The sequence below is a fragment of the Ctenopharyngodon idella genome, chromosome 16, assembly GCF_019924925.1.
Source record: "Ctenopharyngodon idella isolate HZGC_01 chromosome 16, HZGC01, whole genome shotgun sequence".
NCBI lineage: Eukaryota > Metazoa > Chordata > Actinopteri > Cypriniformes > Xenocyprididae > Ctenopharyngodon > Ctenopharyngodon idella.
In genome coordinates, this window is record NC_067235.1 from 20619560 (window position 1) to 20646829 (window position 27270).

Sequence of the window (27270 nt, forward strand, 5' to 3'; positions counted from 1 at the left end):
TTGTTGTACACCAAAAATACGATTATAACAAATATATGCAAAACATCCACAGCCATGAATGTAACAAAATATGTATACATTAAGGGGCGAATATTCAAACCTTTATAAAATATTAAAGAAATAAATCTATTTTAATTATTTTTTGTCTGCCAAAGTGATCCAGTTTGTGTTTTTTTTTTTAAAAAACAAAGCAATAAATACTATAATAGTATATAAATAATTCTAAAATAACATTGGAACTGTCACAGACCTTTTTATTTTACCACTTATATGACACTTTGTACCCACTAGATGGTGATACAACAATATAACAGGGGTCTTGTGATGTGACCATGTGTTTTTTTTTCTTTTTTTTTCTAAAACTGCAAACCAAATCATGAAGGCCTGAAATGTTTATGGATATCAAAAGTAACTTAAAATTTAAACACAGAATATAGTTTGGCTAAGGCTTTTTAGCAATGTTATTCTTTTCATATAGGAGAAAGAAGTACACGACTAATTTGTAAATGGTCCAATAAGGATATTTATTAAATACTTATCCAATACAAAAATATATATTAGCCTTTTAGGGAACACCAGAAACCATCTTTTAAAAAAAAAAAAAAAAAAAAATCCTTTAATTACATCAATATTTGCCAAGCAGCATTAATGTTATTTAAAAGGGCAGATGAACATTATGAAAACTGAAACAAGCTCTTCAATTTCTTCCTGTAAAGTTAAGTCCAGGGAAGGAAGTTACAATGCAGAGCCAGACCTAAAAACCAATATGATATGAAATATCCCATGATGCACCGTGTATAAACTGAGCAAGTCTGCCAGTGCATCAAGAGGTAAAGGACTTGATTATTTCTGCACATTCCCACAGCACATCTTAAGCCAGGTTTGTGATCCTTTTGCTGTTGTATTTGGTCAGGTCTGAACAGCCTTTCATCTTGCAGCAGAGGTTCATACTGAAAAAGCAGATGGCCACTGATCCAGTAGAGCACAGGTGAAGAGGATGCAAGAAACCGTGTCAACACCTGAGGACACAATAAAACAAGGCATGTTGAGCAAGTATACTACATAGGTTGCATGATAATGGTCAATTTCAAGAGTCTTACCTGCACATGCATACAGAAAATTCCAAACAGAAGAAGGACAGAACTGTGCACAATGTAAACAAAGACTTTTGGATTATAGAAGCCATGCGTTTTTCTGTCTTTTCCTTTGTCTCCCAACCCCAAATACATACAAAACACTGGGTTAGCCATTATGTACATATATGAGGCGATGAATCCCAGAGTTGCAACAGGCAGTGCCAAAATAAAGTTGGGTATCTGCTTCCATCGAAAGTATCGAAGGAAGCCCACATCCCAATAAGCATCCTGTATGTACGAATACAAAAGTGGAATTTGCCACTGGCACCATCTTGGTGTTGGAGATGCTGCATTAGCCACGCGATATCCTTTTTCCCGGGCCAAATTAAGCAGAGCAGGGGGAACTTGAGTAGCAGATGGATGGCAAAACGTTTGACAACCATAAAACTGAAACAGACAAAAAGGTAGCGCTACGACAGCTGCATAAAATGCTCCTGTGAGCACAAAACGAATAAGCTCCCAGACATAGTGACGATATCGAACACTCCCTTCTCCTTTGCTAAAGGCCCGGGTACGGGCAAAACCACATTGCAAGGAGAGATACAGCAAAAATCCAGCATTCACGAGCCCGTTGGCACGAGCACCTGTAGCAAACCCCAGGAGAAGACAAGCTCCTATTGTGAATCTTTTCTCTAGTAACCAGAGGCCTGCAAAGGTGAGAGCTGCAAAGAGAGTCTCTGAATAGCCTGCAATCATAAAAACATTAGCCGGTGTCAGACAGTACATTAAGACTGCAATAAGGGCAAGTTTTCTGTCCTGCACCACCAAACGACTCAGTTTGTATAGTGCCATGGCACTTATGACAAAGAGAATGCTATTCCCTATAGCCACAGCTAAAAGTAATCGGCCATGCATTGTGAGAAATCCACACAAGGGCCAGAGCGCAGTGGCTGCTAGTAATCGCAAGATGAGAGGAAATAGAGGAAAGAATGCAAAGTTGTGTTCATATATGTATCCACGTTCTGCAATGAAGAGAAAATGCTCTGCATCCCAGTGACTAAGGCCACCAAATAATGCTTCGATGGCAGGGTCAAGCAGGAGAGGGGTCTCTGATCGCGGAGGGCTAAAGGCATCTGCCACATGGTCTGGAATCACTGCATTCAGCACAGCCTTCAAGAGGACACAAAATAAACAAACAGCAATTTGTCATATGCCCAGTTCTGCAGTAGGTGTCACTCTAATCTCAACTTCACAAAAAAGCGCCAGCGCTTATTTTATGAAGCTTTATATCAATAATAAAGGCAGAATACAAGTACAAATATATAATTTTACGTCTATTCGTTTATGTCAGTTGCTTACCTGTAATAAAAGGGAAAGCAGTCGCGTGAACGTTGCAAACTGTACAACTGTCCACACGTCTTGATTTTCACAATTGTTTGAAGGTGACATGTTTGACAGAAATTTTCATTAACGAAAACAATAGAACATTTCAGCAAATTAGCAGATACGATAAGCGAGGCATCCTTAAAACAAAAGGAGCCATAAAAGGCGATATGCTTTTTATTCTTTGAGTTTGGAACAGCAGCAAAAACATCGCTTCCGCAGTCGAATAATAAAACAAAGCAGATTATATTCACGTTTTCCAATTCGTCTCATAAAGCCATTGAAAGGAACGATAGAACTAACGACACGCACTTCCGTCATGCAGTCTTACAAATGTCAAAATAAAAGCCCCAATATCTTAACCGGTAATATAGAGCTGCTTTATATAAACATTTTATTATATTACTTATCCTGCCCCTACAATGAACACCCTTTAAAAACAGTTAGGTATTCAATTATTTCTACTTCATAAATGCAGAAAATATTTATATTTTGCTTCAGCTTTTCATGGTCTCAGGAAACAAACGGTTTTCATTGTCTTTTCAACTGATGCCATTAAACACTACTATTAGAGTAACATTAAATCTTACTAATTAAACTAATTTGTAACATTCAAAGACAACATTGAGTTAATTCAACCTTCCATTCATAATCACATTCTAGGATAAACGGCCTGTTATTTATTAAATAAAATAAAACATCTAAATGGAAAATAATCACAAACATCTTACCAAGATTTAATGTACATTTATTCTTACCACGTGGAACATATAGTATAAAGATTTCATAGTGAATAAATGATATTCATTGAGCCAAAAAGGGAAAAACAAGGAATTTACATTAAGCTACATAGTCTGAAATACAAATATGCAGAATTCATATCACTGGAGAAAAAAATATCTCAACTGTGTTTCTTCATCTAGAGTTATTTTGTTGTACCAGGAGATGAAATTAAAATATTTCAGTTGTTTGCTGCACTATGGAGTAACCGTGGAGGCCAAAAGATGGTTCAGTTTATATACCTAGGGATTCTGATGCAATTAACCCAACTTGAGTGTCCGCTCTTATTCTTCATAGATAAAAAGGGATAAGCAAGAGAGTGTGTGAAAGATAGAGGGAGAGAAAGAGAAAAGGAGGTCTAAATTTACAACATCTTATATACAGTACAGCCTCGGCTGCATCTTAAGTTGAAAACCAGTCCTAGAAGGTGATTTCTTTATAGGGGTCAATTCATACAATCAAGGGTTAAAGAGAAGAGGTCAGGGTGTTGTACGTCCTTGATACTTTGGGGGTTATTCTCCTCACCAGCAAACTAATGGTTTAAAAACTGTTTAAAAATGGAGCCGACTGAGCCAACATTTTCCCAATGTGGAACAGTGCAGTACGTTTGCAGTATGTTTACAGTTGTGGAGTACTGTACAGAAAATGACAACTCATTTCTGCTGTACACGCATCCAGAAAAGCTGACCGTGTAGCATCAAAATACAACCACCAAACAATGAAGAGTCTACCTGTCGATGTGAACAAGAGCTGTGTATTATTTGCACCCTCTTGGGGAGAACAAAGGAACAATTAACCCCAAAACTCACTGTAAACAAGACAGCAACTTTGGTAAATAGTTTGTTTTTCAAGCTATTTATTTTATTCATTTATTTATTATAAAAAGTTCTTTCACCTCAGACAAGGACACAAAAGTTGGGGTCCCTGTCCATGTCATCTAGTTGGCATCAGTGTTACAGTTTGTGTCAGTGTGTTGAGGTTCTGGTTCATGATCCACAGCAAATTCGTGACAACCTTCCCAAAGTGAGACACGGAGAAAAGGGGGGCCAGTGGGTGTAATATGAAAGGGCTTGCATAAATTAAAAAAACAAAACAAGAAACAGTCAATTTTCTCTGCTTTCAATCCCCACTCGCAAATGGGGAGGACAGGCAAGGGGGAAGTATGAAAACCAGAGAAGGTGGAGCCATAGCTCCGCACAGCTGTCATGACTGGCCTATCAAAAAGAGTACATCACAGATGACATGGGACACCAATGAGTTCATGAGTGGGGAGACAGAAAGGTCCAGTAGCCGCGATTCATAAAGCGTAAACTCAGAGTGGTTCTCCTCCACCTTAGCGAGGGCGAGCAGAGCCCGAGCAGCCCGCCGCATCATGTCCACACTTGTTGGCTCAAAGTGTGACCCCTGCATGTGCAGTAAGGAACCTTGGCTCTGCTGAAACTGTGTAGCCGCTAAGCTGTCCTCCAAGAAGCCCAATAGATTCCCTACACTGGCCTTCTGTACCGCAATGGCACGGGCCGCCAGGCTGTCACCCTGTGCAAGATTGGCCAGCAGCACGACCGCCATCTCCCGACAAACAGGCACCTTTCGCTCTCCAACTAGACGCACAAGGTTCCCAAACAGCTTCTCTAATCTACTAAAAGGTGGCGTTGCCAGAATGAGGTCCACATTGTTGTCCTGAATGCTGAGCTTACAGAGGGTCTCCAGGACTAGTCTCTGGGGGGACAAGGCGCCATTAAGCCCGAGACTAGGGAAGGGGTCTTGGGCTTCGGCTGAAGGACAAACGGCCCAATGGAGCAAGCCATCCAGCAGAGGCAGGCAGATGCTCTCAGTGTAGACTGAGAAGTCAAGCTGGCCTGAGATGTTGGCAAGAGTGACTAAGCAATTTTCCCGCAGTAGCTCCAGACAGTCCCACCACCATTCATCTTTCTTGCTACCAAGACTCTCATCCACCTCTTCTTCTTTCTCGTAGGTTAAAGGTGCCTGCTTTCGCTCTGGATGCAGATGGTGGAGAAGCAGCAAGCGGCCCAGCAATAACAACAGCCCTGGGTGCTTGGACATCTCCGAGTCATTTCCCGGGACGAACGAGAGGCTACGGACGATGTTGGAGACACAAATGCAGCGACGGGCAAGGGAATCTTGCCAGTCTGAGAGCGTGACGAGAGGAGCTTCATCCTTGCTGTGTGGCTCATCTTCTAAAATGGCAATGGAGCGCTGACCCTGTAATGATGGGCTTGGAGGTGCTGGCCTAATGTTTTCTGGAGTTGTCACCTCTGATACTTTTTTCTCTTGATCTTTGTCTATGTGTGATGTCCCCTCAGAGGCAGTTTCTAAGCAGTCAGCAGGTCTGTCCTCCCTCAAATCTGAAATTCCGTTGGTCACTTTCTCAGTGGATGACTCTGGAGAAGGCTGCCGATCCACTTCTTTTCGTTGCTCTTCACTGGATGAGGGCAGTGAAGGTGCCTGGCTGTCCTTCTGAGCTCTCTCTTTCTGTCTGGGACCTGGGCAGCAAGATGCTTCCGATGGTGCAACAGGTCCATCTTGCTTTCAAAGTGGGTTTGGATGTGTTCTGTTGTATCACCTCCACCGATACTCCAGTGCAGAAGGCCGCTGTCAAATTCCTGCAATCGGCCAAGCTTATTCGAGCAGTCCACCACAAATGGATCCTTCTTTCTTACAATCTTCAAGGGAAGCTTATCAAACTTGCTAGCCTGTTTGGGCTTCTCTTGAGTCACAGCCAACTCGAGACATGGTGGCTCTGAAGTCTTGGGTTCTGCAGATGACTCTCCTTCAATCCCTTGGCAATCTTCTTTCTTCACAGAGTCTTCAAGCGTCCTTGGTTTTTCTTCCTGTTTTATCTGGAGCGGTGCTGAATGTTGTTCTTGATGTTTTGACCTGTGCATTTCCTCTCCTTCATCTTCCTCCTCTGTTTCTCCATCTTCCTCCATGCCCTCCACCAATACCTCGTCTTCCACAGTGTTTTCATCTTTTTTGAGCACGCTGGGATCCAACAGAGCTCTTTGTCCTGGATCACCAACTTCATATTCCCTCAGAATCCCAAAGATCTCAATGAGGCAACGGCGGAAATACTCAACAATTAGTTCCAGGAAACCAGGGAGCTTCAAAAGAAGACAATAGTGTTATTTAGATGAACACTTAAGTAATGGCAAATATTTTTGTCATTTCCCCAAAATGACTCACCTGTATAAGGTTGAAATTTGAAATACTGTTGTCATCATATAACAAGATGTTGATGGTGTCTAAAGCCCATGTGCTCTCTGCCAACAGTCCTGATTTAAGGGACATCATGACTCTCCATGCTTCTGGAGTGCCTACAAAAGTTGTATATAGTTATCTTTCCATATCTCACAGGTCTAAGCCAAATAAATGATTGTTGTAATTCACTACAAGAAATAATGAACTCTTACCAATTTCTTTCATGGTAAGACGCCTGCGTGATTTGAGAACTGGCGGCGTAGCCTCTATGGAACCTGGAGGGAAGGATAGGTCTCTTCTCATCATTGGAGGCTGTACTGAGGGAGGTACAATGTGAGATGCAGGGACTGGAAGTCCCACCTTCTGCATTTTGATATTGCTGGGCATGAAGGGTGATTTGCTGGGGGAAGTCCTACTTTCCATGGGGCGAGGCATGGGCGTGGGGCTTGAAACCTGTGGAATGTGGTTTTGCATGGTTTGAGGAGACTGGTAGTTGGACTGCAAGGGTCTGCTCATTGGTGGACCTGCACCACCAGGGCCATATGGGGGTTGTCGTGGCCCAGGCCACTGCCCATCATGATTCATGCGTGGTTCAGATGACATCATGTCTTCAGATCGGTTCATTGCATGGTAGCCAGGTCCCTGGCCAGGACCAGCAGGAGGTCCTTGACGGTTAGGGTAACTGGGGTAGCCCATATCACCTCTGCCCTGCCACATGCCACCTTGAGGACCGTCAGGACCAGACTGCATTGGACTGCCCATCATTTGAGGTGGAATGGAACCCTGGGAGTTTGGGCCCGTCCCTGCTTGCATCCGATCTCTTCCAAAGGGGAAAGTGAACTGATTCTGAGGACCAGCTGGGCGGCGCTCAGAACCAGGGTAAGAACTGTTATACTGGTTAAACATTTCCTGCTGACCACTTGAGGGACCACTAGGGGGAGCCTGCGTTGGTGGCTGTGGCTGCTGAGCGTTGTATGGCCCACTGAACATCTCACCATCATGATGCCGTTTAGCTGGTGGGTAGCTGCCATCACCTGGCCTTTTGTAGTTCTAAAGCAAACAAATTACTTTTAAAATGTATGGCAAGGCTTTCGGTAGCATTTATTCATTATACCAACGTCAAATATAGTAGTCAACATTTGAAGTGGATCAAAAAAAGTTCAAAAAATTGTTCTAAGAACTAAATTGTCCTAAGAAGAAGGTTTTAGGTCAACTTTGATAAAAGGTTTTGATCCACTTCAAAATGTTGACTACTGTAGAAAAACATCAACTCATTCTATTAACTGCTTTCCTACCAATTGTTGTTGCGGGTACATTCCAGGCTGCTGATTCGGATAGGAGCCACCAGGAGGCGCACCCTGCCCAGGATACTGATTACTATAGGAATCATGTCTGCACAAGCACCAAATGTAAGAGAGATCAGTAAAAAGATATAGCAGAAATACAAATACAATCTCCATAAAAACAGAGTAGTCAACTAACCGCTGTTGCTGTGGAGGGTAACGATTTGGTGAGTACATTCCAGCTTCAGCACTGGAAGGTATTATATTTGGCTGTGGCACTCCAGGCCCCATGCTGCCATCTGTGCCCATCCCTGACTCTGGTCTACGCAATGCAGGAGAGGTTAGAGTTTATTGCATCATTTCCATAACACCAACAAAAGAAAAAGGATGAGTTTAAATCCAAAAAAAGTAAAGATTTAGTATACCTTCTGTCATAACCGGGACCATATGGATACTGGTGTCGCTGGCCCATAGGCATGTTTCCCATAGGGCCTTGTGGTCCCCTGTTGCACTGATCACTAAGACTGCTGTTGGGACCCTGCCCACCAGACATGAACTGTTCTCCAACTAGGACCACAAGCACACAGCTCATTATACCATGTAGCTAACCATGAACTATAATGGCTCATGACACTATTATAAAATATGAACTGTTATACAAGGTGTACAGGACAAATTATGTTACAGAAATACAAAAACACAACAAACCTTTACGCATACCACTGAAGTGGTCTTTATTGGGTTCATAGGGTCCCATGCGAACAGGCATCTCTGGGGTGCTCATGCCTGACTGGTAGCCAGAGTTGGGGGTCATAGTGCTTCTCCGTGAGAAGTCGCTATCAGCAAATGGATCTTGCAAGTTCACACTGCTCCTAAGAAACAGGGCAGGTAAGAAACAGTTCACAGTCAAATGACAAAGGCAGTAGCACAAGACAAACAAGCAAAACTCACCTGCCACTTGGCATTGGGGGCATCTGGCTGTGTGGGGTGGAGGCAGGAGTAGGGGGCTTCAAGTCTCCGCTTTCCGCCATGGAGCTGCTGGTGGACTGTGGTGTCTGGGGCCCCTGGAGAGAGCCAGATCCAGCTGTGCCATGCAAAAAAAAAAAAAAAGACAAGATTGGGAACATTATACTTCTATATTTACATGCAAGTACTACAACACCAATAGTACTACAAGCCAAATTCTTGGGCAAGATAAAGGGTCATGAAATATTTCATAAAGGAGTTCTCACAAATAATGTGGAGAAATGTTAAGAGTCTAATGATGTAGACACATACTCTTCAATCTGCAATCATGTTGACATCTCAAAAAATGTGTTTTAAGGTTTTATGACACTTTAAAGATAACATATGACTCCTGCAACACGGTCATTAGTGATTAGACATATATACATGAGTTCAAACAAAGCTTAAATTGCACCTGCAATATTAATTGATGAACTTAATTAGTCCAAGTTGCCAGTACTAACCTGGGGAGGGAGGCTGAATTTTGGCCTGGTTCTTTTTGCTATCTCCAGACATAATGTCAGGTGGTGGGTCTTCTCCACGCTCAATTTTACATTCAAAAGCATACAGACATTGGATGTACTGCTTTTTCAGAGAGCTGGCGGCACTGCTGGAGGTCCCCACGTTCAGATTTGTGGCCAGCTCCCTCCATTTTTTGTTCTTATTAACCTGCAATTACAAGGATGCCAAAGCATATAAGCAAATGCCCTTGAGAGAAAATGAGTTGAGACTTTCAACATTATCTAAATGTGTATGGACAGCTTGGATATACCTGTGTAAGACCTCCAATCTCCTTGACGGACATGTAGAGGCGGAAGAGATCAAGGGGCTTACGTCCCACAGCTGGAAGGTTACTCATGCCCATGGCTTTTTCCTCTATGAAAGCCAAGTAACGGTCTACCCACATCTTTCTTTCTGGCTCTGGGCCTAGCTCATACAACCGAGTGATCTTCTCATTGGTTGTTGTGGAGGAACTTGACTTCTAGGCAGAAGCATTTATATGGAAGGAATTACACATGAGGTGCAACAAAGGGTGACTGAATTCAGCTATAAAAGGCATTATCTAAATATCTACCATCTGAATTGTTAAGCAAACCTTGGATTTTGATTCTGTCTTGGGTGTACCCTCAACTTTGTTATTCATTTTCTGGGCTTGGTTAATTTTCCCATCCATACCAAAGTCTGGACCAGGGGACATGCCTAGGAGAGAAACATAGGTTAACTGTGTTTTGACCTGGCATGAGATTTGACTTAACAAATGAAGTGCTTTAATTTCAGCTAGGTTATATAGTGTACAAAAAGAAACTTTTGTTATGATCTTACCACTAGTGTTGTTAGACATGTTACCACCCATGGGGTAGGGAGAACCCTGGGTGTTCATCATCCCAGGCATGTTGTTCATAGAGGGGACATACGGAGGTCCTGAGGCCATCATACCAGGACCAGGAGACATATTGGGGTAACCTGGTAGTCTGAGAGGCAAAACGTAACATTTCACTTCAAACAGACTCATTGCCATCATTTTATATTAGACAAGGCAAAAAATAAATAAATAAATAAATAAAAGACATTTAAAATGTGTACTTGTTAATGATATTATGCAACTTCAGTTGTATTTCAGTTATTGCATACCTTATGTGTATCGAGTTGGCGGGTCCATGCTGCATTGCTGAGGCGTCCTGTGGCTTTCTGTTGAGGCCTGGAGGTGGGCACATCCCGGTTCCCACTTGAGGGGGCATGTTACCCATATTAGGGCCCATACTAGGACTCATGTTGGGACCCATGTTGGGGCCAAAGGGACGTGCACCCATCTGGCCATGAGGCATCCTCCCAGAAGCCATGCCTGCAAACAGTGGCCCTCCTCCTTGCCCAGACATAGGATTCATGGATCCGCCCATGCCAGGGCCTGGGTAATTGGCATTAGGCATGCCACTATAACCAGGCTGCCTGGGATAACCTGAAGAGGAAGATGGGAAGTTGTAATCTGATACAGGGTTGTGTAAAAACAGGGTACTTAATTTTGTTGTAAAATATATGCATGCATGGAAATGTAAAACAAACATAATGCTATATTAATAATAGTTTTACAATGACAGTAAAGCCAGTTAATTTAATAAACAGCACACTGCTTATGCTATCTTTTTGTAGAGAAAAACTAATGGATTTAATAAGAAATCTAATCCAGGATTACATTTTCTGCAATGAAACAAAAAGTCTGAAAACCACAACAACAGTATTAGCAGTTTGGTCAATTAAAAGTCAGCATTGGCCAAATGTGGTGGGGTATGGATGCCTCATGGGTGGGTTTGTGAAGAGACTTCCAGGCCCTTGAGTGTTTTAGCAGCATGTAGCGCTGCTGTAACCCACAGTCACTGTAGCTGCTCAACTGACGTGAGCCATGCTACGTCAACTCCCTTTTTTTCACCAATGCTAAAAATAACCACACTGTGATCCACTGGTCGCACAAAGAGAAAAAGAGTGAGAGTGAGAAGGATTTGGAGGGACAGCAAGAAGAGAAAGACTAAAACAAAAGTCCTGCACCTCCACTACAATCACTTCTTTTAACATAACACCCTTTTTAAAATGTGCATTTTTCTTCATTTTTTTTTTAGATGATGTGATGTTTAGCAATGAGTCACTTACCTTGTGGCCCATATTGACCACCACCCTGAGGCGCATAGTTCGCCACAGAGTTGTTCTGTTGATAAGAAACCATTCCAGCATGCACCTGGCCTCCAGATGACTGACGAGGAGACAAAGCAGAACTAGACTGTGGAGACCCATAGGGAGCCATCTGAGGGTTTCTCTGCATATATCCTGCACAGACAACAAGATTGATGAATTGATACAATAAATAAAAAGTGAGCCTGAAGATGGAAAAAAAAGTCCTGTCATTGTAAAATAGAACTTATACAGACTGTGTTACCTCTCTCTTGTCCCATGCCAGGTTGATTCATCGAAGGGTGCATGATCCCATCAGACTGTCCACTTGAAGGGCGGGGAGGCATCTGGTTCCCTACAAATGAGAAATGCACAAATTGTGATTAAAAAAAAAAAAAAAGGTTGCAAATGGTACTACGGAAATACATTTCTTATTTAATTTTGGTAAATATTCCAAATCATCTGCATGATGACTCAAAGTGGTACTAACACATTTTAGGATTTCTAAATAATTTAAGGTTTACTAGCCCTACCTGGCATCGTGGCAGGAGACAGCGGCCCCGAACGAGATGCTGAGGCACTGGCAGGCGAGCCCACCGGGGGAGAGGTGTGGGGGGAGAAGGGCGACTGTGCTGGATTGCTCTGCTCTCCTTGACTGCTAGATACTCCAGATGTGCTGACTCCAGGACTCAGAGCGCCCTCCGTACCAGTAGGTAGGTCATCGATAGAACCGGATAGGTCCTAAGCAAATAGAACGTAAAAGGTCAGAAAAATCAAAGATTAAAGCCTTGATGTAACAGAAGTAGAAAAAGAAAAAAAAACATCTTTTCTGTTGTGTTGTACAATACTGTGCTAAAGTCTTAGGCACTTTAGTATTTTCACCCCAAAAAATGGATTTAAGCCAGTTATTTATATCTTTTGCTGTAGTGTGTCAGTAGGAAATATCAGTTTACATTTCCAAACATTTAATTTGCCATTAATTGCAATAATCCAGTGAGATTTTTGTATGCACAAGGAGTCTGACAACAGCCAGTATGTTCCATACGGAGATCTGATCTCACCATCATCGAGTCTGCCTGGGATTACATGAAGAAACTGGAAAAACCTGAGACAGACTTAATCCAGAAGAACTGCGGCAACGTCTCCAATACGCTTGAAGGTTCCTACCTGCAAAGCTACCTGAAAAACTATGCGCAAGTGTACCCAGGAAAAAAAGCTGTTTTAAACGCAAAGGATGGTCACACCAAATATTGATTTGATTTACTTAATAGAAGTTAATTGATAAATAAAATCTATTTATGACAGTATTTTTGAAAGCATCCTCACTTTACAGCATTTTTACACAAGTGCCTAAAACTTTTCATAGTACTGTAGCGTTGGATGTAGGTTTCTTCAAGCGTATTGGAGACGTTTCTGCAGTTTTTCTGGATTTAGCCAGTCTTCATTTTTCTGTTTCTTCATGTAATCCCAGATGGACTCGATGATGGTGAGATCAGATCTCCGTGTGGAGCATACCGGCTGTTGTCAGACTCCTTGTGCATACAAAGATCTCACTGGATTATTACAATTAATGGCAAAAGGAATGTTTGGAAATGTAAACTGACATTTCCTACTACAGCACTACAGCAAAAGATATAAATAACTGGCTTAAAACAATTTTTGGGGGGGAAAATACTAACGTGCCTAAGACTTTTGCACAGTACTGTACATCCCAGTGAAACAGATTATTGAAAAAAAAAGAAAGAAAAAAAAAATAGTGTGGGGACTGGGTTCTGTCGAACAGTTTTTAATTGGATGGAGGCCAATCTGAATGCAAGCTTGCAGTCGATCGTAAAAAAGGTGTGGACTAAATGATTGGAGAAATCTGGCATGTCACAAGTGTCATTTCGCAGGAAGATCAAGTTTTTACAAGCTCAAAAAAGATCAAGAATTACAAGCTCAAAAAAAAACAAAAACAAAACAACAACAAAAAACATGTGCATGGATGAATCCTTCACAGTAAAATCAATGACATGCTTTTATAAAATTTAAAGGTAAATTGTTTCATGCCGACTTCAAAAATCACTGCTTTACAGTTTAAATTCCCTTACAAAACAAAATGTAAAAGAAAAAACAAACACAAAAAGACTGGTGTTATTTGGTATTCCAACGTTTCTGCTAGGACTTTAAAAATGAAGCTGTCAGCTGATTCAAACAATTCTTCATGCCATTATCTTCAGCTTTCACAGATTTTAAAGCATAAGCTCTATGGAAAAAAAAAAAAAAAAAAAAAAAAAAATCCACATTCAGCAGCATAGGAACTTGCAGCTTCTGGATAAGTTTTGTTGCTTAATTGTTAGGCCAAGGCAAGATATATTTTCTGTACTGAAAATTAGCCCAAGGACTCACCAAAAAAAAAAAAAAAAAAAAAAAAGAATCATCATCTTAAAAACAAACAAACACAAATCAGCAGCACAATAGCAAGTTTAATTATACCACAAAACTTTTCTTCTTCAGAATAAATCTTCCTGTGACAGCTTCTTCCACTCTGCAACAATGAACTCTGGCACACTTTTTTTTTCCTCTCTGGGACACACATACGCTCAAGTGCTCTCGTACACATACAATCACACAGCCAGAGGCTGCTGGCCTTATTTATCTCATCTGGGGGGGGGGGGAGTGAGATCACAGCGTCCCTGAGGTTGCCATGGCTACGGCTGTCGGCTGCACGTGTGCTGAGTCAGCGCAGCTGGGTGTCTCTCCATGTGTCCTTTTCAGACACTGTCTCACAGGTCATAACACACACTCAAATGCAATTATATCTCGAAGACAGAGAAGCAGGATTCACATGGAGAGTAAAAAAAAAAAAAAGGTACCGAGAGAACCGACGGCATATATTTCCGTGACAGACCATATGAAATTCTCCATTTAGCAACAACCCCAAAGGTCCTACATAATCACTCCTGAGATAAAGGTGCAGCTGAGGCTGAATTATGCTCACATCTTCAAGCTAATTACTCTGAACAAAAAGTCAACATAAAATAGAACGCTTTGACTGAAAAAAACTTGATTGTGCATTTGCGAATCCGTCAAATTCACAATGCATCTTTAAATGCGTCTGGACGAAGTCAACAGCTTGTGCGAAATGAAAGCATCAGACTCACTGGTAGACTGGAGGGTCTGCCCTGCATGTCCTCTGTGCTGCTCTTCGATGCCAAAGGCGGGCCGGAGGTTGGAGCGCTGGACTGGGAGCTAAAAGACTCCTGGGAAATCTCCTGTGGGGGGAAAAGCCATCCCAGGTCAGTCGATATAGGTATCTAGGCCAGTGGATGCATGCATAGATGCTTTCGCTTACAGATATTATGGGTCCGTTTTGGTCAGTCTCACAGTTAATAATAAAAGTTCCTGTTTTTGTACTTAAGAATAACCAGTTACAATACCACTTTTATTACCGTATAAGCCTGTGAATGCGGTGGCACTGTAAAATGAAATGCATTCCAGATTTTAAAATAAATGCAAAAGCAGTCATCCAATTTAGTTCAAACACATATTAACATGCAATTCACATCCCACCTTTACATTTGCATACGTTCACAAATAAACATGGTAAATAGGTTGACAAAACATCATTCAGTTGATTTACACATGAAGCGTTATTTGACATACATTGTCAATACTTTACAATAAGGTTACATTTGTTAATGCATTGTGTATTATAAACTAACAATGAACAACCATTTTCAATTTTCAAACCATTTTTGCAGCATTTATTAATCATTCTTAATTCACATTCATTCATAATACATTATTATTAGAAAATATAGACTACCATTCAAAGATTTTCTTTCAACATTTTTGAAAGTAGTCTCTCTCTGCAAGGCTGCATTTATCTTATCAAAAATACAGTAAAAGCAGTAATATTGTAAAAAATATTTCACAATTTAAAATAACTAACTGTTTTCTATTTTAAAATGTAATTCATTCCTGTGAGGAAAAAGCTGAAGAATGGGGTAATGGCTGCTGAAAATTCAGAGTCCTTTCATTTTCTCATTTTCATCCACCACTTGGATAAAAAAGCAGAAAGCTTAAGTTACCTGAGGAGGAGGAGGAAATCGCTGATACGGTGATTGTTGCTGCTGCTGTTGTTGTGGGGGATTCTGGGAGTATGACGTGGGCTGTCCCTGCGGCATCTGTCCGTGTCCCGCGGGCTGCTGAGAAGCAGGTGTAGGCGTCTGCGGTGGCTGCTGTGATGGTGGTGGTGGCGGCTGCTGCTGCTGGGGGCCTTGGCCGGGCGGGTAGCTGGGCTGGGCCTGGGATGCAGGAGGAGCCTGGGAGCTCCCCTGCTGTGAGGGCTGGGACTGAGGCACCTGTTGCTGTGGATAGGGAGACTGGCTAGACTGGGATGCTGCTGAGGACTGCGAGTACGGGGACTGGGATGAGCCCGGCGAGGGGCCGGGCATTTGCCCCTGAGTTTGCTGGGGCATGTGGGGTTGTTGGTAAGGAGGGCCAGCCTGTGCATGTGGGCCAGATGACTGGGGAGCATGAGGTTGCTGTGAATAAGGTGCCTGGACTCCTGGTTGCCCAGGGGACGGCTGGGGGTATGGCGACTGCTGCTGGCCGGAGTGAGGCCCCTGACCGTGCTGACCATAATAAGGCTGCTGCCCCTGCTGCACGTAACCCCCTGGTCCCTGCTGTCCGTATGATGGCATCTGCAAAAACAAGTAGGATGGCACTAAAGATCATTAAACTCATGGCATTTCCTACACTGATTTACATCATGCGGGTAAATAGACTAAAAAAGAAACTTCCTTTCACATGCTATAGACAAGGTTCCCACACTTTTTGACAAATGAATTTGCAACACTGACGCTTTTATTCCTGTTAATTACTGTAAAGCTGCTTTGAAGCAATCTGTATTGTATTAAGTGCTATAAAAGTAAACTTGACTTAAATTTCCATGACTTTTCAAGTCGTTCTTGATCAAAGGATTAAAAGATTTAAATTACTACTTTAAAAAAAAATAATAAAAAAAGACCAAAAATGTACTTCGATGTAGCAAAACAGAGAACACACAGCATAAGAAAAATGGATATTTCCACATCAGAAATTTCCATGACTCTTTCAGGCCTGAGAAATCACAATTTTAAAATTCCCTGATATTGTTAATGAGTTTTCATGAACAAATATCAAAATAGGGACAGAGTTTATTGCTAAAGAAACAAGATCAGATGGGTTTTATTTATAACCTGTACATAATGAGCCTAACAACATTTTAACCTTTGTATTCCCTAAATAATAATAATAAATGGAAAAAAATGTGGTTGTTTTACCAGGCAGAAAGTGTGACCTTGTCCGACATCACATTTGTAATTATTTATTAAGGCTAGTAATGCTAGAGATCCAATGATACCTGGGACACAATATTGTCCAAACAAAACTGTCATGTTTTGTAACACCAAAAACCAGCCAAGAACTAAATTTTACTTCAAATTAAGAATATAATCATTCTTAATCTGTCTTCCCCCCCCCCTCACAAGATCATGCATTCTGGGAGTTAAACATAAAAGATACTGTTGTGTGGTACTTTATGCATAACCACATTTGACAGCAATGTTGAATTATCATTACCAAACATATCAAGAGCGAAGTCATTTAGAATTATGGGTTAGGGTCCAAGATAATGTTGGTTTGATTGTAACATCACGTCCTGAATGTTTAATAATAAATTTTAAAGATCTGTCTACATGCATCAGAGAGGTAATATTCATTTTGTATTTGACTGCAATTTCATTTTACACTATTAGCAAACTGACTTCATATTTTTTTTACCTTGAACCTTCTTTCTTTGAAAACAGACAGAACATAGAGTGCCTGTGTAACTATGCTGCTAAACTAACTTTAAGAGCTTAAAAAGCTTGCTTACGAAATTACATAGATACCAGTGCATCGAAATCACAATCGAAGAACACTGAAAAACAATCCAGTATTTTCCCCCAACATCTATTTTTTATACAAATGAGAGTGCGCATTGCAGTATGTTACAAAATAAGCATTATTAGTTTCACAACACTTACAATTTCCAGAATATTCTCATATAATTACAAGTGTAAAGCACATGAAGCAAAAAACAGTATCAATGGGGGGAAAAAAACAGTATCAATGGGGGAAAAAAAACAGTATAAATGGCGTAACATACGCCATCCCTGAAAGCCAAGTCAAAGTGTGAACCCTAAAACACTGAGAAAGAGCAATGACCTGTTGGCCGTACTGCATACGTCCTTGCATGCCCATAGGGTATCTCTGTGGGCCAGGGGGCCCATAGCCCTGGCCTGGGTAAGCAGGGCCCTGCTGGGGCCCTGAAGGAGGCCCTTGATGGGGCTGCTGGGAGTAAGGCCCACCTGACCCATACGGCTGACCGCGCATTTTCCCCATTTGATCCATGGAGCCTGGAGTCTGTGGAACGAAAGTGACAAAGAGGTTTGAGCAAAGGTAACTCACAGATAATGACAGAAAAGTAAAAACTCAGTTTTACACAAAGACATTTACAAAGCTTTCAAAAACTCAAGGACATATTTTCCAAAACCATAAAATCAAACTATTATACTGTACTACTGCACTCCCACACTTGAGAATTTAATTTTAAAAAGCCAGGGTGGAAATGAAAGAAGAGCAAGGACAGAATAAAAATGCAAGAAACCACAAGAGAAGAAGAGAGAGAACAGCCAGAGGGGGAAACGATAGTGGAAAAAGGAGAAGGAAAAAGAGAGACAGCAAATAACCCTCTGCTGCCGATTCCCACGGTTATTAACCTGACCGTTACCTTGCTCAGCCTTAGTTAAGGAAGTCAACAGTGCTATATATAACTCATTTCAAATGGAGGGCAGTCTGCCGAATATTTAACACATCCCAGCTGTAGCTCTGCTTGAGCCTCGGCCAAGCCAGCTTTTCCTTTTTTCGGAAAAAGACGGCAATCTTGGCACCGAATGAATGACACAGGGCTTAATGACATGAGAGGAGAAGTCCAGCTTGACTTGCAATGAGATGAGTGCTGGTGCATAAAAGTCCAGAATGAGGGGTCATGTAAATATTGGAGTTGGAACAGCAGCCATGTTTTTGTAAACTAGCAATTATTGAGAACAAAACAACTGCATAAACAGGGATGAACTAGGGATGGGCGGTACATCGACTTGAGTTTGTACTAATATATATAATATATATTATATATATATATATATAAAAATATAATAAACGACTAGATGAGGCAATTCCGTTTATATCAATATACAGTAGTTGAATAAAAGCCTAAATTCAATCTGTTCATCATATAAAGCGATCGTGTCTGAAAATTTGGACTAAACCGCTCAATACATACGGATTAGTTTTACAACCTCTATAAACTTTGTAGCGTCAAAGTTGCAATTGTGTAGGCTGTCTATGGAGGGACAGAAAGCTCTCAGATTTCATCAAAAAGATTGTCATTTGCGTTCCGAAGATGAACGAAAGTCTTACGGGTTTGGAACGACATGAGGGTGAGAAATTAAATGACAGAATTTTCATTTTTAGGTGAACTAACCCTTTAAGGGCTTCAAAATAACTCGTAAGATATAGTTAACGCATATAGTTTAATGCGGCCTGACCCGTCAGATGCTCTGACAGATACTTGTGCTGTTTAATGCGTTTGAGATGTTTTTTTCTCAGTGCGTTACTTACATTTCACAGGTATATTCTCCATCTGTAAATGTTAGAAAGTCTTGCAAATTTTTCCATTTTACAGTCAGGAGTGGACAAGCCTACTGTGACTATTGTAATAGGGTAATCAAATGTAGACTAATATAATAATTATAAGCACAGATGAGGAAATATGTGTTCGTCTTACCATTTTACATTTAGTATGTGCTTTTGATTTTATTTTTAAATTTGGTTTTTACTTCTGCTTTACTCCGTTTTTAGATTGTTATGTTGTTACAATGTTAGAATATAATGTGACATAATATATAGCACAGCCTACATGGTTGCATTCACTATATTTGTTTTCATAGCCTTTGATATGAACATAGCTGGTAGGACAACTTTGTGCAGGATGTGAAATAACTTTTTTTTTTTTTTTTTTTTTTTTTAAATACAGTTGGGGTTTTTTTGTTGTTGTTTTTTAATCCAAATAGAAAGTAGAAGAAAATACCTTTATATTGCCATTTAGCAAAAAAAATACAGAGAAGATTTTTTGGCCATATCGCCCAGCCCTAGGATAAACAACAAAATACAGCCAGTTTCCAATATCCATTCCTGCTGAATGCAGAACATGGCAGTATGTTAGTAATTGCAGCAACTTAAAATAGTTTTTCACAAAAGACAATTTGACTGATTCAAAAAAAAAAAAAAAAAAAGATTTAAATCTTGCCTTTAAAAAGCTGAACTTCATTCCCCGCAAGCAATGACCATTAATTGCATGTACATGCAGTTATAGTCATAACATTTTATTGTCTCCTCACAACATTTGTTATTTTTACTACATGTGTATTTAACATTTTTTTAAATAATAAGTGAATGTTAATTAAATTAACATCCTTATGACTGAATAGTGGCTGTAACAGTGAGTTCACAGTCCTGTTCTCTTCCAGGTTAAAAATAAATGTGATTTAAATACCTGTTACATTCAATTATAGTATTTCATACTAGTAATACTTACACTTCAACAATTACTTGCCATACTTGAGAGAACAAAAATCAATCACATCAGACAGAAAAAAGGAGCATATGCAGTTCATAATTCTCCATGTACGTTCACAAAAAAAAAAACAATCAGCATACATTCATCCATATCGTCTTGTTTCATGATGTTAAATCTATCCAACATGAAAAATGAAATCCTAAAGGTCAGCTTAATATGATTACAAAGCAGCCAAATAAATACTCCTCACCAGTGCTCACCTACACAGTATTTGATATCTAAATACAGTATAAAATACAGTTCAGAGTTTGGGGTCAATAAGATTTGTTTTATTCAGCAAGGATGCATTAAATTGTTCAAGAGTGACAGTAAAGACACATATTAAAAATATTTCTATATAAATAAGTTATGTTCCTTTCTAGTTTTCAAAGAATCCTGAAAAAAAAAAAAAAAAAAAAAAAAATGTATAATGGTTTTCACAAAAATATTAAGCAGCACAAATGTTTTCAACATCGATAAGAAATTTTTTCTTGAGCACCAAATCAGCATATTAGAATGATTTCTGAAGGATCATGTGACACTGAAGACTGAAGTAATGGCTTGCTGAAAATTCAGCTTTGCTACCTACCACAGGAATAAAGTACATTTTAAAATATATATAAAACAGGTGATCAAATAAATTCAGCCTTGGTGAACATGAGACTTCTTTCAAAAACATTTTTAAAAACCTTATTAACCCCAAACAGTAATGTATACCATATTACGCCATGTAATACAGCTGGGTGATCGACTGAATATAAACAATAATAAAATTAAGCAACTTTGTGAATATGGTGATGATTATAATAAGCTTTTTAACTGGCCATTCAGTTTCATGATCCCTTTTGCAACTCCAAGGATGAGAGTTATAAAAGATATTTTAAAAATGTCTGATACTAAATTCATGCATAAAACATCATCAAACTGCTGACAAATCAAGATATAATAAGTTTAGCTCAGATCGCCCAGATCCTATAATACATTATGTTTTTAAAATTTCAACATTTATCTTGAATATCATGCTGCTGGTACTATTGTGACACTACATTAAACATCAGGTGATAATCATTATGATAATAAAACATACTCCAGTTCATTAGGCAACATATCAATCATTGTAATATTAATGTGATCTTTTGGCATAATTATATTGTAACTTCCGTTCAGAAGATAGATGAGCAACGTAACTGTAGTGCACCAATGAGTGTAGTTTCACTGATTCATATTACATTCGAATCTCACACTGTGATATACAAAGATGGAAAGAAGGGCTTTGTGATCTGATGACCCAGAATATATAACAAACAAACACTGATTTTGGTTTTCAAAGTCAAATGACAATGCACAAATGACGCATTTATGCATATGCTGACAATGAAGTGTTACTGTGGCAATTATGAAATGCAAATGTTGATATGAAGTGTTAAACTGATGGAAGCAAAACTAGGAACCAAATCGACAACTGTGAAATTCAGCCAACACTTTTAAATGACCCTTTGTTTAGTCTCTTTATTTTGCTTTTTTTTTTTTTTTAATATATCTTTTTTTCCCCTAGTGAATTCAAGTCAGATTGTGTAAAAATGGATGGCACAATCGCCTTGTTTGTTCTTCGCAGATGGGCACTGACTCAAACATGACCAAAGCTTAAACATCATCACTGAATGACACAACATGAAAAATAAATAGACAAGAAAGTACACCTGTGTTGTCCTATTAAATTTGGACCAGTGAAACCTCAAGTAGGAAGGAAGCATGTCAAATATCTAAGAGGCTTGTTTTGAATTTGGCTTGAGTTCAAACCTTGAAAGAAGGTCTACGGCTGTAAACGCTCTAAAGTGTGAAATGACTGAGGGCAAGCTGCTCTTGACATTTTCCAGTGTCCGAATGGAAAAATAAAATAAATAAAAGCAGCACATGGCTAATCTGCATAAGATAAAGTGAGGGCTCCCTTGGCAGGAGAGGCTGCTGGACGGGCGCTGTGATTGGCCACGGGGGGGATGGGGTGGACACTAGAAGACTTACAGATCGACTGAAGGCAGGACAACATTCAGAAGCTGCAGTAAGCATAACTCTGACTCTATAATGTCTTATTGAATCTCAAACAGAGTTCAAAGCTACATCAAAATCAATCAATTAATCAAGCAATATAATTAACCAAGAAGTTCTGTACAAATTGTAAAAGACCTACACTACATTTTGATGTCAGTAAGAATTTTTTTAATTAATACTTTTATTTTGCAAGGAATATTTTTTATCATCAAAGAATACTAAAAAAGTTGCATGGTTTCCACAAACATATTAAGCAGCACAACTCTGATAATTATAAGAAATATTTCTTGAGCAGCAAATTGATTTCTGAAGAATCATGCCATACTGAAGACTGGAGTAATGATGCTGAAAATTCAGCTTTGCTATCACAAGAACAAATTATGTTTTAAAAGATATAATATTTGATCAAATAAATGCATAAACATTTGTTTTAAATACCAACCCAGAGATCCTAATCTTGTTAACAAAAATAATGAATAATGCTCAGATTAATGAGGAAGTTAAAAAAGGCAGGAAAATAAAGCACCTTTTTCCCACATTCTTCACAGGTTCTAAATATTTCACAATATCTTAATTGGAAGTAACAATATTTTTCTTTAATGAAGAAAATTAAGAAACTCTGGGCATTATGGGTAAAAAGAAAAACTTGCAAACCACCAAGTTTCAATCCCCTTATCAGATGCACATGTACCCTCAACTTAGTATAAGAAACTAAGTTAACTGTGGTAAACTGATGTAGTTCAACCTTGAAATTGCACTTAAAAGTGTTTGGACACATCCAAGACAAACAATCATGATAGGGACCACATGAACAAGAATTTAGCATGCAGTGAATGACCAGACAGGAAATAGTGCACAACATCATACTGTAAACAACTGGCATGAATTAAAGAGAATTCAAAAAGATTTTCTAGCTCAATATCTAACAGGCTAGAGAAATAAGACACAGACTATTCAAGTGTCTTCAATAATCAAAACTGCAAAAACACACTAAAGCTTCCCAGTCGGTGAGTGACAAAGTTTGAATTACAATTTTTGCTGACATTTTTAAATACGGGTTTTGAAAAAATTTTGGTCTAACACACCATCACAACAAATACCAAGACTTGCAAAAATTTAAATGACTATTTATATTATCTTCTCCCATACAAGAAATATTCATAAGGAGAACTGACACGCATCCTTTTTATATATGCATTTTATACGTATGCTTTTATACATTCGTATACAAGTTGTTTAAAAGTTTATAAAACATTAACTGACAACAAGCTGTTAAAAGTGTTAGTGTCTGAATACAACCCAACTTGTTAAATTAATAAACTCATACTTCCCCAACATGTAGAATTCGCCCTAAATGTAATTTCACATATACATTACATTACTGAAAGATTGAGGGAGGTGAGGAACATGAGCTAATCAGCAAGTGTTTCAGTTACATCATATGCAATTATAAATGGCCAAGAGCACAGGATGCAGAGCCAATCAGATCTCAGCGAGCATGTCAACCCAAGACCAACTGTCTCCTGCCTTTGACAGGAGGACTTTACCTCCACAATTCAAATCCCACTGCAAACCAATCTGCACTTACTCAAATCACTGGGCTTGTGTTTACAAACTGCGCGCACAGAGACCGACATTCAATTGAGTCTACGCTTTAAAACTAAAGCTTTTCCTCATCAAATGTACTAGTAACGTCATTTTAAAGTGCATTAAAATACATTTTAAGCCAAAATAAGGTTAATTAGCCTATGTTTCTCGACCGTAGCAGTGTGACACGTACGTATCGGTTTACACAACACGGGTTTTTCCACATGAAATATCTGCTGATATTATGTTAATCGCCCTCCTAATTAACATCAGAACTGACGAACAACACGCCAATCGGCTACATCTAGCATATTAGATAAATATACAGAACAATAAAGCATATAAAACACAGAAAGGCCTAACAGGGAAAAGCTAAATGCGTTTAAGCCTCCTCGATGGAGAAGCAGCCTGCGCTAAATACGCATTTTCAACCAGAGATCTACCTTCAACTCAACCAATAATAGCCAACAGTTTTCAACTCACAACACACGTCCAGCCACGAACCTAGTGGCTTTTCGAAAGTTTCGTTATTTAAACTAAATATAAACAGTTAAATGATGAGCTGCTATGGAAAACCAAGGAGGCAGCCATTTTATAGTCTCTAGCTCAGACAATAGCAAGCACAGTGCGTTTCAACCACTCATATGACTTGAGCAAAGCCAGAGAGAAGCAGTTTTAAAAGGCATTAGGGTTGTAATTTTACCTGGTTTCTACCCAGGGGCTGTCCGGTACTTCCAGGACTCATGGGTGGCGGGTGATGGGTCCTTTGTTGCCAACCCGGATGGCCCCCACCATACTGCCCGCTGCTGCTGCCTATATCTGCTGGTCCCTTAGCACCGTCCTGGCTGTTGTAGTCGCTCGGCGGGTAATTCGGGTAGCCCCGGGCACCGCTCGGGGAGGTGAGAAGCTGGTTGAGAGTCGGGGTGGATGTTGGCTGCGGGTTTCCCATGTTATACCGCTGATTGCTGTAAGATGCAGCCGCTGCTGGCTGCTGCTGCTTGGCTGACTGCCCCCCTACCGCCTGAGCTTGAGGAGCGCTGCGCGGAGAGTTCATGCCGTAGCCTTGGCCCGGGTACGGGCTTCGGTTCCCGAACGGACTGTAGTTGTTGTACTGGTGGTTCGGGAAGCCGTGATCATGGGAGTTGGGTTGATAGGGGTCCATCATGCTGCTCGACAGCGCGCCTGGCCCCGCTGCAGCTGCCATGCCAGGGCTTTGTTGTCCGCCATGTTGATGAAAAGGGGCCCGGCCGTAGTGCTGCGCGTAGCTATAGGAAGCTGGCTGAAACCCGGGCGCGTGATGGTGTACCATCCCAGGGTGGTTGTTCCCCTCCGGTCCGGTGGTCTCATTTTGATTATTGTTCACCCTCGACGGATTCCCGTTGCCGTTCTTCATCTCCGACTCCCCTCCTCCCCCAGCATTTCCCACATCGGCCCGGTCCTGCAGTTCCCCGCGAGCCGGAGATCCGCTCTCTAGTCCCGGTTCCTTATTTTCCTGCTGCTTCTCCCCCGGTACCGACTCCTCCTTTGGGTCTCGATCCGGTTTTTTCAGCTCGGAAGGCGGGCTGGTGTTGAGAGAGGTAGCGCTGGCGACCTGAGCGGCCATGATCCCCCCCCCTCTCCCTCTCGGCGAGTCGGTCACAATCAAACGCGAAACATTGAATGTAAATACAATAGTTTTACAACAATTTACCCGTGTCCCGACTCATCCCCACCCCTTACGCCGGACCGAATCCGGACTCCACCGTCGGCCCCGTTTTTTAGACTCTCTCGCACCGAGTTCCCGGGAAATGAAATTTAACCGACACGGAATTTGTGGGGGTTCTGTTGCAGAAGTAGACTACAGCCGAGGAACGGATCACACCAGCACGAGGCTCACTTAGATACAGCCATTTTACCGAGGTGCGCTGAGACCAGTAAAATATGGCTCGGACTCACTTCAGAGTGCGGAATGGATTCGGAGAAGGGGGGCCGGTGGGGTGGGAGGGGGGTGGTGTTAAATTGACGTTGCATAACGGCAAGGTTGAAAACGGCTCCTCGAACAGATTTTGGTGGGAAAACTGTGGCAGTAGTGATCTGAATGAAACCATATAGCCAGGCATTACTATTGGATTGGTTGGATGCATTCTCTCCATTAAGTAAGCTTGTCTTACTGGTTTGCTCTATTAAATACCAAAGTCTGCAGACACACACGAAACAGAAAATGCTTCCCATATCTTTTGAGGTTGTCAAAGACTGCGTGTCTTGTATTTTGGCACAAATTCATCTGTCACTTGGTAGAAGCGGTTCAAAATATGCATATACCAACATCATCATCATAATCATAAAAAAAGAAACTATGCAAGATAAATGTAAATACACTCCAGGTGGCATTAAATACAGTTTACAAGTAACTGTGGGTGTTTGCATTTTAAAATTGCAATTTGTTTGCATTAAACTGAAGTTAGGTTAATAATTTTCACATTGTAGAGCCTATACAGTACATGTTAACGTTACAATACATTTCATTATTATTTTATATGAAAAAACCATTTTGGTGCGGTAATCACTTTAAGTAAAAACTGGGTTCTGAAGTCAAACCGGTTAAGAAACTGTTTTAGGGGGTTGTGCTGATTGAAATGCGTTAGGAAAGTAAGAGAAGGGAGGGTTGGTGGTGGGTTGAGCTAGTCTGCAAGCAGGAAGTGAAAATGAAAAACGAGAGGGAGGGAGAGAGCACGAGTAAAGAAGAAAATCAGATAAACCACACAAAGTGGTTGAAAGGCAGAATACATTATCATCACAAAATAAGCCCATCTATTTATACTGTGGTTCAGTTTGGAATCTAAAAAGAGATAGAGAAAGAATCTCTTGGGAAAAATATCTTTTTAGGAGAATAACACACCGTCTCTCGTTCTCTGCTCTCCCCACCCCCTCTCTCCCTGCCTGCCTCTCACTCGAGCTGAAGCTTTGCTGCTTGCAAAAGCAGCACAACTCTGCTTTGGTATCTCAGTATGGGGGATGGGCAGAGCAGAGCAGAGCAGCACAGCGCACAACCTTAATGCAATGCAGAGCCGCTAGCATTGCTGGCCAACTCAAGTTGTGTCCTGTGAAGTAGTGAGATGTTCTCTGGCACTTTGTAAGAGTATATTGAATCTGGGAAATGCATTTCTCCCCAGTGAAATGTATACATATTTCATCTTAAAGCAAAGAATATGGAAATAAGATGAATAATTTATGGGAAATGTTATTTAGTGTTTCATATATTTGATTTGGAGATCTAAAATATCTTTGTTAAATAACTATTGAATCCTTTGTCAGTGAAAATGATAGCAATGTTAAGTATATTATTAAAAATATTTGGAGTATAATAAATATTTAAAGCATAAAAATAATATAAATGATAGTGTTATGCTATACAACAAAACAACAACTAATAAAAACTATTTCATGTCAGTCCCATCATTTTATCTCTATACATAGCAAATTATTTTCATTTTATGCCCTTTACCAGATGCTTTTATCAAAGTAGCATTTTTACAGTGCATTCAAGGCCGTGTTATTTTAGTAG

The 27270-nt window shown here is 40.4% G+C and overlaps 2 protein-coding genes across 2 annotated transcripts; both read right to left on the minus strand.

The window, feature by feature from the left end:
- Positions 1 to 499: 499 nt before the first annotated feature.
- Positions 500 to 2809, minus strand: pigv (phosphatidylinositol glycan anchor biosynthesis, class V). Its single transcript, XM_051864287.1, has 3 exons — positions 2436 to 2809; positions 1101 to 2246; positions 500 to 1019 (listed from the first exon to the last, which is right to left on the minus strand). Exons 1-3 carry the CDS (start codon positions 2523 to 2525, stop codon positions 717 to 719), a joined length of 1539 nt encoding a protein of 512 aa, XP_051720247.1. The 5' UTR covers positions 2526 to 2809; the 3' UTR covers positions 500 to 716.
- A 2733-nt stretch (positions 2810 to 5542) lies between these two features.
- arid1aa (AT rich interactive domain 1Aa (SWI-like)) lies at positions 5543 to 25648 on the minus strand. Its single transcript, XM_051864286.1, has 20 exons — positions 24430 to 25648; positions 17639 to 17836; positions 15478 to 16092; positions 14548 to 14658; positions 11938 to 12145; positions 11670 to 11759; positions 11387 to 11560; positions 10376 to 10700; positions 10067 to 10215; positions 9840 to 9943; positions 9516 to 9725; positions 9208 to 9412; positions 8690 to 8822; positions 8447 to 8610; positions 8164 to 8305; positions 7938 to 8060; positions 7751 to 7847; positions 6668 to 7505; positions 6441 to 6571; positions 5543 to 6358 (listed from the first exon to the last, which is right to left on the minus strand). The coding sequence occupies exons 1-20, from the start codon at positions 25327 to 25329 to the stop codon at positions 5618 to 5620; spliced, it is 5658 nt and encodes a 1885-aa protein (XP_051720246.1). The 5' UTR covers positions 25330 to 25648; the 3' UTR covers positions 5543 to 5617.
- Positions 25649 to 27270: the final 1622 nt, after the last annotated feature.

Coding starts and splice junctions, on each gene's coding strand:
- pigv (XM_051864287.1), bottom strand. CDS start 2,525: ATGTCACCTTCAAACAATTGTGAAAATCAAGACGTGTGGACAGTTGTA. Junction 2,247..2,435: donor TGCTTTCCCTTTTATTACAG/GTAAGCAACTGA, acceptor GTCCTCTTGAAG/GCTGTGCTGAATGCAGTGAT. Junction 1,020..1,100: donor TTTTCTGTATGCATGTGCAG/GTAAGACTCTTG, acceptor TTGTGTCCTCAG/GTGTTGACACGGTTTCTTGC.
- arid1aa (XM_051864286.1), bottom strand. CDS start 25,329: ATGGCCGCTCAGGTCGCCAGCGCTACCTCTCTCAACACCAGCCCGCCT. Junction 16,093..17,638: donor GTATGCAGTACGGCCAACAG/GTCATTGCTCTT, acceptor TTGTTTTTGCAG/ATGCCATCATACGGACAGCA. Junction 8,306..8,446: donor CTTCAGTGGTATGCGTAAAG/GTTTGTTGTGTT, acceptor TTGTGGTCCTAG/TTGGAGAACAGTTCATGTCT.